At 56.8% G+C, this 12,495-nt stretch overlaps 1 protein-coding gene across 8 annotated transcripts; it reads left to right on the forward strand.

Annotated features, from left to right (window-relative positions):
• Positions 1 to 1,756: 1,756 nt before the first annotated feature.
• Positions 1,757 to 11,151, forward strand: HCRTR1 (hypocretin receptor 1). Of its 8 annotated transcripts, none has more exons than XM_032495763.1 (9): positions 1,757 to 1,993; positions 2,399 to 2,951; positions 3,153 to 4,489; positions 4,678 to 4,856; positions 6,002 to 6,245; positions 6,623 to 6,738; positions 8,232 to 8,458; positions 9,524 to 9,645; positions 10,216 to 11,151. In XM_032495763.1, the coding sequence occupies exons 3-9, from the start codon at positions 4,183 to 4,185 to the stop codon at positions 10,500 to 10,502; spliced, it is 1,482 nt and encodes a 493-aa protein (XP_032351654.1). In that variant the 5' UTR covers positions 1,757 to 1,993; positions 2,399 to 2,951; positions 3,153 to 4,182; the 3' UTR covers positions 10,503 to 11,151. The 8 variants fall into 8 exon arrangements, with proteins under 8 accessions (XP_032351654.1, XP_032351659.1, XP_032351655.1 ...); XM_032495764.1 differs by lacking the exon at positions 1,757 to 1,993 and having other exon boundaries at positions 2,004 to 2,951; positions 3,153 to 3,218; positions 4,152 to 4,489; XM_032495765.1 differs by lacking the exon at positions 1,757 to 1,993 and having other exon boundaries at positions 2,004 to 2,951; positions 3,153 to 3,212; positions 4,152 to 4,489.
• The last annotated feature ends 1,344 nt before the right edge of the window (positions 11,152 to 12,495 follow it).

The raw sequence follows: 12,495 nt of genomic DNA on the forward strand, positions 1-12,495 counted from the left end.
AGGTGCTTTGCCAGAAGCTCCCAGAGGCCAGTGCTGTGGAGCCCAAGGACCAAACCGCTGAAGTGCCTGGTGGGTCTCCTAGAGCATCACTGGCCTCCTTGGGACCCCAGGATTTTCTCTGAGCATACACTCCAGGGTCGCTACCCCATGCCCACATATGCCAAATAATTGGCCTCTCCAATCCTCAAGCTGTGGCTAATGGAGCCAGACTCAGGACCAGAGGGATCTGGGGACCCAGAGCCTCCTGCCTGACCAGGGTCTGATAGGGCAGGAAAAAAGATCTGTTGCTTCAGGGTAGAAGGAATCACTCCAGATCCCTTGTCCTGGGGAGCAAGCGGCCACCTCTGGGGCACCAAGGGGTGAAGAGGAGGTTGGGCAATTGGGATCCCTCTTAGGGGGAAATGGGACTGGCTTCATGAAATGGGATATTGTGGATATGGGGGTGGATTCTCAGCCTGACTCCTTCCCCGCACAGACACATGCACTCCTGTTATAATGATTTGGGGGGACCTGAGAGGCCCCTTGCTCACTCTAACCCAGGGTGTCTGGGGGGCCCTGAATTGTGGTGTTCTAAGCTCTGGGCTGGGTTCTAAGCCTGGGCTGTGCGGGCTCAGCTGGAGCCCACCACCTACACAGGCACAGAAGGGTCTGTACCTTTTGCATCACCGGCTGTACCTTATTTGAGGCAGCTGTCATTTGAGTGTCCCTGCATGATCTGTCATGCGCATGTGCTGCAGCCCCCTCCCCAGCCCCTACCTAGCCAACAGTCACAGCTCTAGATGGGGCGGTTCATGTGGGGGATTAGATGAGTCATTGCTGTGGAGGCAGATGTACCAAGTTCCATGTACGCACACTCGCAGAGCCACGGACACAAAGGCACACCACACGCACATTCCCACACTCACAGGGGAACGCACTGGGAGGCCAGCGCTAGTCAAAGCCATGGTCGCACATTCAGACACACAGAGAGACAGACATCCCTGAGTGTACACACACACGCACAACCCTCACAGACAAACACCAATACACACAGAGATAAATCAAGACCCATACAGACACATCCCACCCAGAGTGACCCCCAGTCATCAACCCAGAGCTTGTCCCCTACCCAGATGCATGCTCAGAGACACAAACACACACACAGCCACACATTGGATTCCCCAGACACACACTCACAGCCCTTACTTCTAATTACAGATACTCAAACACATGCACATACACGCATCCTCTCATCTGTTTTCCTACCTCTACCACCCCCTGGGGCAGGCAGGAAAGAGCACTGGAACCACATGGATACTCTGACCGACCGGTCACTGACTGCTCAGATGCCTGCCCAGGGACCAAGTTCTGCCCTAGGGTTAGCTTCAGTCCTCCCTCCTGCTCTGAACAGGTGAAGAAGGCCACTGACCCATTTCCTGTGCTGCCCCAGCTTCCCTCCCACGCACTATGCCTAATGGTGCATCTCCAGCTCCTTGAGAAAAGGCTTTGGCTGCAACAGGGAAGATGGAGGTTACATCTCAGGATTCATCTCCTAGGAGAGAAGGAGTGCGAATCTCTGAGGGTGAGAGAGGAGGGTGGATCCAATGGATGAAGAAGGTCTGGTTCTGAGACTGAGGATGGCCAAGGTGATGGCCTGATGCCAGGGGTCACCCCTCACCGGCCTGTGACTCCCGGATGGCCCCACCTCCACAACTTGGCCCCTGTCGTTTCCTCTGCCTTGAATCACCTCTGCAGGGCTTCCTTCTCATCCTTCAGATCTCTGTGTTCCTGCTCTAGGAAGCCTGTCCTGACACCCTGGCTGAATCAGCCTGTCCTTCTGTGCCCTGCAGCTCCTGGGCACCCCCACAGCCCTCCTCACACAGTGGAGGACTTGTCCATCTGTGAGCCTGGGCGCCTCTGTCTGGTGAAGGAGGAGGGTAGACCGGGAGAAGAGCACAGGTTTGAATCCCAGCTCAACCTCTGCTGTATGACCTTGGGCAAGTCACTGAACCATGTGAGTCCAGGGTCCTTATCTGTGAAATGGGGATGGTAACAACTGTCTCACTGGGTTGATGTGAAGATTAAATGACATTATGCATGATGGGGACTGTACAAATGGCAGCTGCATTATTGTTGCTCATTGCCTGGCACACAGCTTAGAAAATGTATGTTGAATTCATCAGCCCCTCTGGTCCACCATTCCTGCCCCTACCTACTGTCCCTGTCTTGGAAGAGGGGAAAGTAGGTATGAACATAAAACAATAGGGGGCAGATAGAATCAGAGGCTGGGAGATGGGCGAGCAGGGCCTTCTGGCATCGCTGGGAGCTGGCTGCTCCAGCAACAGCCGGAGCTTGGTTGGAGGCGATGCAAGCGACATCTCTCATCCCAGTGACCCACCTGTGCCATCATCCTCCTCAGCTAGGTGAGGCAGCAGGGCGAGGGGGGGAGCTGGGATTCACCTCTGCTCTGTGGCTCTCCGAAGCTGCCCGGGGTCGCCTGCACACAGTAGGTGCGCTCTGAACGCTAAGTAGCCGGAGGCATAAATGTTGAATGAATGCGAATGGAATGAATAGTATGGATGAACACATGAATGGAGGCGGGATGCACGCGTGAGGTCGGGGGCGAGGGGGAATGAGCATCTCCCTCCGCCCTCAGGGTCAGGGGGCTGGGAGACCTGCAGCCGAGACCGGCCGGGGGCTCCCTCCTCGCCCGGCCCCTCCCGCCCGCCCTCCCCCCCCCCCGCCCCGCGGCGCGCAGCCCTGCGGAGCCCGCGCCGAGCCACAGCCCGCGTTGGAGCCGGCACTCGCGCCCAGCCGAGCGAGCCGAGGCAGCGCAGCCTTGGGAAGGGGCTGTCCCGGCCCCCTCCCCGCGTCCTGGCCCCCGGAGACTGGCCTTCGGGGCAGGGAGGCGAAGTCCCGGTGCAAGGTGGGGGGACCAGCAGCCGAGGACGCCGGGGTCCCGGAGCCAACAGGTGCGGGGCTTGGGGGACCCCCAGGCCCGGGGTGGGGGTTCCAGAGGACCCTCGGCGGGAGCTAAGAGTCTCGGGAGGTAACCTGGGTGCTGGGAGGCTGGCTCCCCAGCAGGCTCTGCCCTCCCTCCACCCACACCCCCCACCGCAAGCTTAAGGCAAGATCCTAAAGAGCCCCTCGCGCCCTCGCTCCCCCCACCGCAGCCCCCACAGCCACCGAGGTGCGCGGAGGTCCTGCTGTGGGAGTGGGTCCGCTGGCTCCCGGTAAGGGTAAGAAGGAGCCCCCTCATCCTCCCTCAGCGGTCTCCAGTGACCCGCAACCCTCCTACACACACGTCTGGGGTCGCCCCTGCCCAGCCAGGGGAAGGAGGGGTCTGAGCAAGCGAGGAGGGGCGGGGTGCGAGGCCGGATTTATGAATGGAGAGGGCGGCCTGCGCGCCGGCCCAGCGACCCCTGGCGGCCGCCGGGGCGCATCGCGGCTGGTATTCAAGAGGGGGACCAGAGGGGATGGGGGTGCTGGTGGACCCAGCTGCTGCGCTTAGGGCTCTTCCCTTGCTTCCAGGGAGGTTGTCAGTTCCTCCCTGCACCTCTCCTCACACTGGGTGTGCGTGCGCGTGTTTGTGTGTGTCCACCGGGGAGGTTCTGTCAGGTTTTGTGGGTGGGGCCTGGGTCTCTAAAATCCTCCCTTGACCGTTTCTTTCAACTAAAATTTCAAGCCTTTTAACTGATCCAGGAGAGAACATTTGCAATCGGGATGGCTTCCCCTCCCAAATATGTGGTGTTTGGTGGATTCAGACAGACCTGGAATAGTAGCTTTGTGACCCTGAGCAAGGGGCTCAACCTCTCTGAGCTTCTATCTCCTCTTCTGCAAAGCAGGGCTCTTAGCAATGGCCGTGAAGCTGGCTTCCGGTGCCAGTTTCTGGGTAAAGCACTCTGCACTCATTAGAGCTCCTTACTCCTCACCGAGGCCCAATGAGGCAGGTTCAGTTATTACTCAATGGGATAGATGAGGAAACCAAGGCTGAGAGGGACGAGGTAAGTTACCCAACTGGTATGAAACTGGGATGCAAGGCAGATCTGTCTTTCTGTATCGATTCCAGGCTCCCCATAACCCATGTGACTGTGAAAATAAAGAGGGAGCTTATCTTCAAATTGCCTGGCACACTCCCTAATATTCCCTTTCTTCCTTCTTCCTTCCTTCAGAAGGTTTGGGGCTGGGACCCCAAAGACCTGAATGCAAGGCCCTGGGCCCCCTGAGGGAAGTGGGCTGAGGCCTGGCCCGGGTGCCCCCCTCCCTCAGCAGAGCCCAGGATGCCTCTCAGCTGCAGCGGCTCCTGAGCTCATGGAGCCCTCCGCTAGCCCAGGGCCCCAGACGGGAGTCCCTGCTGGCAGCAGGGAGCCATCCCCGGTGCCCCCAGACTACGAAGACGAGTTTCTCCGCTATCTGTGGCGCGATTATCTGTACCCGAAGCAGTACGAGTGGGTCCTCATTGTGGCCTACGTGGCTGTGTTCCTTGTGGCCCTGGTCGGCAACACACTGGGTAGGTCTCTAGGTCCCTGTGGTGCCGGGGGCTTCCCCTGGGGACTGGGAGGGGTCCTGGGCCTTGCTTTTCTCCCCATCCCATAGTCTCTACTAGATAATGTGGGGGAAGGGTCTTGCTGATGGGACTCAGCTAGACTGGGCATGGCTCAGCTGTTGGCTTCGATGCATCCTGGCCCCACCCTGCAGTCTGCCTGGCTGTGTGGCGGAACCACCACATGAGGACAGTCACCAACTACTTCATCGTCAACCTGTCCCTGGCTGATGTGCTAGTGACAGCCATCTGCCTGCCAGCCAGCCTGCTGGTAGACATCACTGAATCCTGGCTCTTCGGCCATGCCCTCTGCAAGGTCATCCCCTATCTACAGGTGAGCTCTGCCTGGGCACCCTTATGACCCCTCATCACACCAAGTACAAAAACTGTGGCCTTGCATAGGTCTCTGTGACCCTCAGACTTGCCTTTCAGATGGGACGTGGTGGCTCAGTACTTTGGCAGTGTCATGCTTTATTGTTAGTAAGGGCAGCTGCCAGGCCCGACACTCAAGGATGCAGACACAGCCCCATGTACTCAGAGACCCCCTCCTTCCAGGTCAACCCACAACATACCCACAGCCATGTGTGCACACATGTGCAATCACCTCCAGGCACATGGGCACTCAGTGGAGGAGAGAGGCACAGGCCACCATGACAGACAGCTGGGTCTGCTCCCTGATCCCAAGAGGGGCAGATTTGAGGGGGCCTACTGGAAAGAGTCTCCTCTCCTCCCCTTCCACCCTGGGCAGGGCCTTCCATCCCCCAGTAGTGGGAATCAGGATGTCCATATGAGGTTGGTGGGGTGGAAGGAGGACTGGCCAAAGGCCCCAGAGGGCAGAAGGCACTCCTGGAGGCAATGCCCACTTACATCTCTGGCCTAGGTTCATCCCTGCCTCCCAGAATGAGGACTTTTCTTCCTATCAGCCTCGGGAAGGGATGGAATCTCAGGGCAGAGAGAAATGCCTCTTGGATTCCCATTATTTTGAGGTTTTCCACTCACCCGATTAGCTCTGGCAACTCTGAGGATAAAACAAGCAGATGAGGAAATTCACCTTAGGCAAGTTATCTAACCTTTCTGTCTTAGTTTCCTCATCTGTACCATGAGGGTAAGAGTACCCACCTCTTGGGGTTGTTGTGAGGATAAGGAGGACAATGTCTGGCATGTAGTTATTTCCAAAAATGTAAGTTATTATTCATGGTAGGAGCACCTTCTATGTGCCAGGTCTCAAGCTGGACATTATCCATCCATACTTTCATTTATTCTCACAAGAATCCTGCCAGGTGGCTGATATATCCCCATTCTGCAGCTGAAGCTCAGAGAGGGTGAGAGATTTGCCCAAATCTACATAGCCAGTGAGTAGTGGAGTCAGGATTTGCCCTGCACCTGGCTGCCAGGTATTTCTAGGCTGTAGGCTCCATTGCTCATCCCATAGCTCTGGGTGGCCCCTGAAAGGACTGACATTGCATCCCCATGGCGCAGGCTGTCTCTGTGTCAGTGGCCGTGCTGACTCTCAGCTTCATCGCCCTGGACCGCTGGTACGCCATCTGCCACCCGCTGTTGTTCAAGAGTACTGCCCGGCGTGCCCGTGGCTCCATCCTGGGCATCTGGGCGGTGTCACTGGCTGTCATGGTGCCCCAGGCTGCTGTCATGGAGTGTAGCAGTGTGCTGCCGGAACTAGCCAACCGCACCCGGCTCTTCTCTGTCTGTGATGAACACTGGGCAGGTAATGGCGGGAGCCTTGGGTGGGCATCCCTGAAGTGGGCGCCTCTGGGGCATATACCCCCAGGGCAGACAATCAGGGCACTTTTGGGGTGGGCAGCCCCAGAGTGGGTATCTCCTGGGAGGACATCCTAGAGCAGGTGTCTACGAGGGATACCTCCAGGGTCGGTACTTGCTCTAGTGTGGACATTCACCAGGGGTCCCTCCAGGATGGGCACCCCCGGGTTGGGCAACTCCAGGGTCTGTCTGCCATGGTGCCTGTATGGGGCCCAGCTGCAGTGGCTTGCTTTGGCTGTAGTCGGGGCAGGGTGGCAATGCTAAGCAGGGCAGGTTGGGGGCTCCCAGACTGGGCCCAACCCTTACATCTCTTGGCCCCTGCAGACGATCTCTATCCCAAGATCTACCACAGTTGCTTCTTCATTGTCACCTACCTGGCCCCCCTGGGCCTCATGGCTATGGCTTATTTCCAGATCTTCCGCAAGCTCTGGGGCCGCCAGGTGAGGCCCACTCCGGTGTCACTGTCTGGGTTGTGAGGGGACAGGGGGGCTGGTCTAAGGGAGCAGACAATCCTTTGCCTTCAGAACATGCATCCTGGCTACAACCAAAGAGAGACAAAACCCAAGGACACGTCAAACTCGAGGCCCAAAGTGCTAGTGGCAGCCCTGGAACCGAATGGTAACTAACACGGTTTCAGTATCAGTCATTTCCGGTTATCGGACCACACACTCCCGGCTAGTCTTGCCTCACCTTCACCACCACAGATTATCCCCAACTTAGTATAAGAGGAAACTGAGACCCAGAGAGGCAAAGCCACTTTTCCCAAATCCCTCACCAGTGAGTGAAAGATCGGGGACTAAAACCCAGGCCTGTGGGGCTCCAGTGCTCAGTTCAGTGCCACAGGAAGAACAGCACCTCTGTGTTGCTTTCTAAATTAAGCGCTTTGTTTGCAATGGCTTCACAACTACGTAACCAAAGAAGCAATATTACCCACTTCACAAATGCTGAGTAAGGGAACTGACTTGCCCGAGCCAACGAGTGGCCAAGCCTCTCTGGTTCCAGGGCCTTCCTTCTTTCCTCTATTGCAAACTGACCAACAGCAGGTTTTGTGGGCTTTTTTGCCGGTGGGGGGAAGGGGTGCTTAGACGCCCTTGGCATTAGTGGGACTGAGTCCTGGATCAGTGCCTGGGCGGGGGCAGGATGCAGGCCAGAACCTGAGCAGCCCTGCTGTCCATTGACACTTCGACATCTGCTCCTCCATCCCCTGGTCAAGGTGGCAGGAGTCGCTATCCTTATCTAACAGGAAAACTAAGGCTCAGAAAAATGAGTTGACCAAGGTCTCATAGCTCATGAATGGCTGAGCTGGCTCTAGACCCCACGTTTCCTGAACTCTAGCCCCATGTCCCTCTGTTGTGGGGTGATTCAGGTGTCCAGTGTGGGAGAGGCTGTGAGGACATCTGTGGTTGTTCCAGGAGCCTGGAACCATCATAGGCTGAGAGGCACCAACCTAGGCTGGGATCTGTGCTCTCAGGCCCAGGCCATTCCACACTGCCCACCTGCTCACCCCTGGCTCAAGCCTCCCCCCCAATCAGGCATGGGTCAGGGGAGACACAACTCATCGCCCACCCCTCTCCCCACAGATGGAGGTGGTGATTTAAGGAAGATAGATGGGCAGCTGGGAGGATGTTCAGGCCCCAGGCTGTGACCTGGGGACTTGTCAAGGGTCCCCTTCCTCATCTGTAAGGATCAATAATACCTTCCCCAGGGGCATATTGTGGGTGGTCTCACAATGAGCGAGTGGAAAATGGAAGTACACTGAAGTCCAGAGCCTTGGTCTTTATCATGAATATGAGGTCCCTTCCTACTGCAAGGGTTTGTTTCCTTGCCCACCTCCGCCCTGCCCCAGGGTCCAGCCCGGAGCAGGCCCAGCAGAGCAGAACAACCCTCCCAAGGAGCTGTCCCCACCGCTGCTGTCTGTGTGTGTGCTAAACAGATCCCTGGTACCACGTCAGCCCTGGTGAGGAACTGGAAGCGGCCCTCAGACCAGTTGGAGGACCAAGGGCAGGGCCTGGGTGCAGAGCCTCCACCTCAGGCCCGTGCCTTCCTGGCCGAGGTGAAGCAGATGCGAGCTCGGAGGAAGACAGCCAAGATGCTGATGGTTGTGCTGCTGGTCTTTGCCCTCTGCTACCTGCCCATCAGTGTCCTCAATGTCCTCAAGAGGTGAGAGCATGTGGGGAGTGGATGTGGGTGGGTAGGGCTGGTGGGGTCAGAGGAAGGAGCTCTCTGCTTTGGCCCTACCGAGCATCCACTGTGTGACCTTAGGGGCACTCATTTCTCTTCTCTGAGCTTCAGTCTCCTTATCTGTAAAATGTGAATAATAATTGTCCTGCCTCTTAGAACTATTGGGAAAATTCTTTCATCCTTTCACTCAATCATCAGATTGTAGGGGCTGGGAACAAAGTGAACTAGTGCAGGGGACGATGCCTTCATGGAGGCAACATCTAGTAGGAGAGAGAATGGACAAATAATACCAGCCAGTGCAATGAAGAAAAATAAAATAGGGAAAGAGGTAGAGAGTGACAGTGACAGGTTGGTGGGGTTTTTAACAATGTTTTTTTTAGATGTAATGGTTAAGAAGAAAAAGGGGGCCTCTCTGAGAAAGTGACATTTGGCAGGGACTTGAAGAGAGGGGCCGAGCCTACAGGTGTCTGGAAGAACAGCACTCTTAGAGGAGGGAACACAGGGCAAGTGAGAGGCCATGAGGTGCGGGGCAAGTACATGGGCCATTTGACACAGGACAGCCTTAGTGTGAATCTGTGGCTGTGTGATCCTGGGAATAGCGCTATACTTCTCTGAACATCAGTTTCCTTATTTGAAAAATGGATGGTGTTTATGACTCATCATTTTGCTGTGAGGATGGATGAGAAAGTGGAGGGGAAGCCCCAGGGAACCAGACAGCTGGTGACTGAGCAGATGGGCCCTGGTACCTGTCCCTAAGTGCACTTTGGTCATACTCTCTGTGCTCAAGAACCCCAAACTGTGGTCAGGACCCCAGACCCAGAGGTCCAGGGAAGGCCACCTGGTGGACAGGAGGGGCAGAGGGACTCTTGCACTTTAGAGCCCTTCATGAGCTGTGTCATCAACTCAGCTTCCTGTACTGAGCCTTGGTTTTTCCTGTCTGTTAGATGAGAACAGTGACTCCTGCCCCACATAAACACATACACACATATCTACCCCATTTCTGAGCATTCTGCACCCCCTCCTCCACCCCCGTGCTGGTCCTAGGGTGTTCGGAATGTTCCGCCAAGCCAGCGACCGAGAGGCCGTCTATGCCTGCTTCACCTTCTCCCACTGGCTGGTGTACGCCAACAGCGCTGCCAACCCCATCATCTATAACTTTCTCAGTGGTGAGTGGGCTGGGAGGCAGAGGGACTGAGGGTGGGTGGCAACAGTCCCCAGGACAACAGTCTCCCCATCTCCCTCGTTCCCCACTGTCCTCCCCTTTAAGTGAAGGGCTCTGGAATTAAAATGGGGTCCAACTTCTGGCTAGGTGATGGTGGGTAAGCTACTGCACCTCTGTTTGTCTCACGTGTGGAGTGAGGATGAAGGACTCCAGCCTCTCAGGATGCTGGGATGAGCAAGGACACAAGCTCAGGCAGTGCCTTATGCGAGGGCTGCTGCTGCTGTCATGTTCATCACTGTGGGGCAGAGGTGGGGAATGCCTAGCCACAGACGCTGAGCCCCGAGACCCTCCGTCTACATGCCAGTGAGGGCAGAGGTGACCTGAGGTCCTCGAGCCAGACACCACGTTTCGAGCCAGGCTCAGAGCCAGAGCACAGTCAAGGAATCAGATGAAAATTGCATTTCTCCTTGGGAACCTGCACTGGGGCCTCTGTCCTCACTCTCCCTGGCAGTGACGAGGTCGCCTTGGGGCTCTCTCCATCCCAGCTCTACCCTTCTCTCCCGCCCCCTCACAGGCAGCTTTGCTGGAGCTGCGTGGGTGTCCCTGAGCCCAAGGCCCCTTCCTGCTCCAACCGTCTCCTTACGGCTGTGTCTTCTGTCTCCCCACCAAGGCAAATTCCGGGAGCAGTTTAAGGCCGCCTTTTCCTGCTGCCTGCCCGGCCTGGGTCCCTGCGGCTCTCTGAAGGCCCCCAGCCCTCGCTCCTCTGCCAGCCACAAGTCCTTGTCCCTGCAGAGCCGGTGCTCTGTCTCCAAAGTCTCGGAGCCCGTGGTGCTCACCAGCGTCACCACGGTGCTGCCCTGAGCGAGGGCAGGGCTGTCCTGGTGGCACCAGGGAGTGTAACCTGTTCCCTGCCTGGGCTGCTCCCTGAGACCCGCCCCCACTCCTTGTAGAAAGACTGCTGGATGCAGTGCGAAGCCAGGGGCTCCACTCCTGGTTTTCTGCCTGTTTAACTCTGGGCAAGTTACTTCCCTTCTCTGAGCTGTGTCCCCTAAGTGGGACTAATGTGAGGATTCAGCATGCTCAAGAAAGTGGAAAGCTCTTTGTAAACTGTAGTGTTATGGACAAGATTATCAGCTCACTTGGCCACACCCCACAGTACCATCCATCCTCATCCTTCCAGAGCTTGGCCTTCCTCCCAAAGATCCCTCTCCTCAATTACAGGCCCTCCCTGGCGGAGGGGGGGGGGTCCCCAATCAGCATTTCCATATGGCCCAGGAGCTCCCTGAAGCCCAGGCTGCACTTGGCCAGCTGCTCCTTGAGGCCTGTGTGAACTAATCTGAGCCCAGCCCTACCCGAGTGGGAACACAGCCCCACAGTCACCAGGTGCCGAGGGCAGACACCGTAGACTGGACCCCGTTGGTTGTGTGGTGTGATCGAACACTCTCCATGTGGCTGTTTGGCATGGAGGCCAGCAGTCTGAGGCAACTGTAATTAAAAGCCTGACACTGAACGTTCCCTTTCCTTGTCATTAAACAAAATCTGTGCTTCTTAGGTTAGGAGTGAGAAGGTGGGGAGGCTGGGGGAGGGGAGAAGACAAGGCAGTGCTGGAATGCAATTATCTGCTGACCGCTCCCATCTCTCATCCTTGATACAGGTGGGCTCCAAGCCAGGCCTCAGAGCGCACAGGTTGCTGCCCCCTCATTGATCCTCTGATGCCAGGTCCTCGATCCTGGCCACATCTGTCTGCCTATGGCCCAGAGGCCTATGGCAGGTAAGGGGGGGTTGGGTAGGCAGAGAGCAGAGTTAACAGACTGATTTACTCTTATCTTCACCTTCTTGGAAATCAGGGCTCGCGTTTATTTTCTCTGAACTCACAGGATAAAAAGAGAAAGCCAGAGACTTGGCTAGACGTGCTCCGTCTGCCACCAAGATGATTAGAGGGCTGCCAGAGGCCCTGATCCTTGTTGCCAGAGCAGGGGGTGGAATGCAGTCTGAAGTACTCTCCGCTGAGAGGAGCAGGAGGCAGCTGGCAAAGGCCAGCTCAGCCGTGCACACCGCCGGGTCTGCTTAACTTGATTAATGGTGCTGCGGGCTCCCTCTGACCTCACCCGTCAAGAAGTGGGGCAAAACCAAGCTCCTGCCAGGGGCCCAGCCCAGGAATGCATTAGCTCCCCTCCTCTTAGGCAGAGCAGGTGGAGGGAGTGGTCTGAGCACGTCATCCTGCTCTCCAGATGACTCACCAGCCCAGCTCGTGTGAACGTTTCCATAGACGTGCCGTTGCTGCCAGGCAGGGTGGGCTGTCCTGCCCACTCCCCTCTCCCGCTGGCCTCAGGATCCAAAGCTGTGTAAAGTTTGTAGCCAGGCTGGAGGGGCGGCGTGCGGAATAAGGTATGAGGGCTGGCCCCCAAGCTCAGAACCGACCATGCACACGAGGATGAACCCAGGTCCTGGGTTCCTCACCCCAGCTGAGCACAAGGGTGAGTGTGTGACCGGCACCATTCTAGATGGGGGCTTCGGGAGACACTTGGCTCAGCGGAAGCAAAGAAACAACAGCCGCTCCCCGAATGGCTGCAGTTCTACACTGTTCTCTGCTGGTTGAACCCAGCACCACAGTGGGCCATTTTGGGGGACTCAAATGAGCTGGGGAAAATTCAGAGGAGGTGACCAGGATGCCAAAGGGAGTGGGGACTAGGGGATGTGGTGGCAGGTTCCAGATGTCTAGAGGGCTGGCAAGCAGAAAGGGGTGAAATATGTTCTGGGTGGCCCGAGAGAGAAAACCATACCAGTGGGTGGTGTTTTCAATGTGGCAGGATCTGGAGTCCACGTTAGGAAGAAGTTCCCACTAGTCAAGGAG

This window comes from Camelus ferus, chromosome 13, assembly GCF_009834535.1.
Source record: "Camelus ferus isolate YT-003-E chromosome 13, BCGSAC_Cfer_1.0, whole genome shotgun sequence".
NCBI lineage: Eukaryota > Metazoa > Chordata > Mammalia > Artiodactyla > Camelidae > Camelus > Camelus ferus.

Coding starts and splice junctions, on each gene's coding strand:
- HCRTR1 (XM_032495763.1), top strand. CDS start 4,183: ATGCAAGGCCCTGGGCCCCCTGAGGGAAGTGGGCTGAGGCCTGGCCCG. Junction 6,246..6,622: donor CTGTGATGAACACTGGGCAG/GTAATGGCGGGA, acceptor TGGCCCCTGCAG/ACGATCTCTATCCCAAGATC. Junction 6,739..8,231: donor GCAAGCTCTGGGGCCGCCAG/GTGAGGCCCACT, acceptor TGTGCTAAACAG/ATCCCTGGTACCACGTCAGC.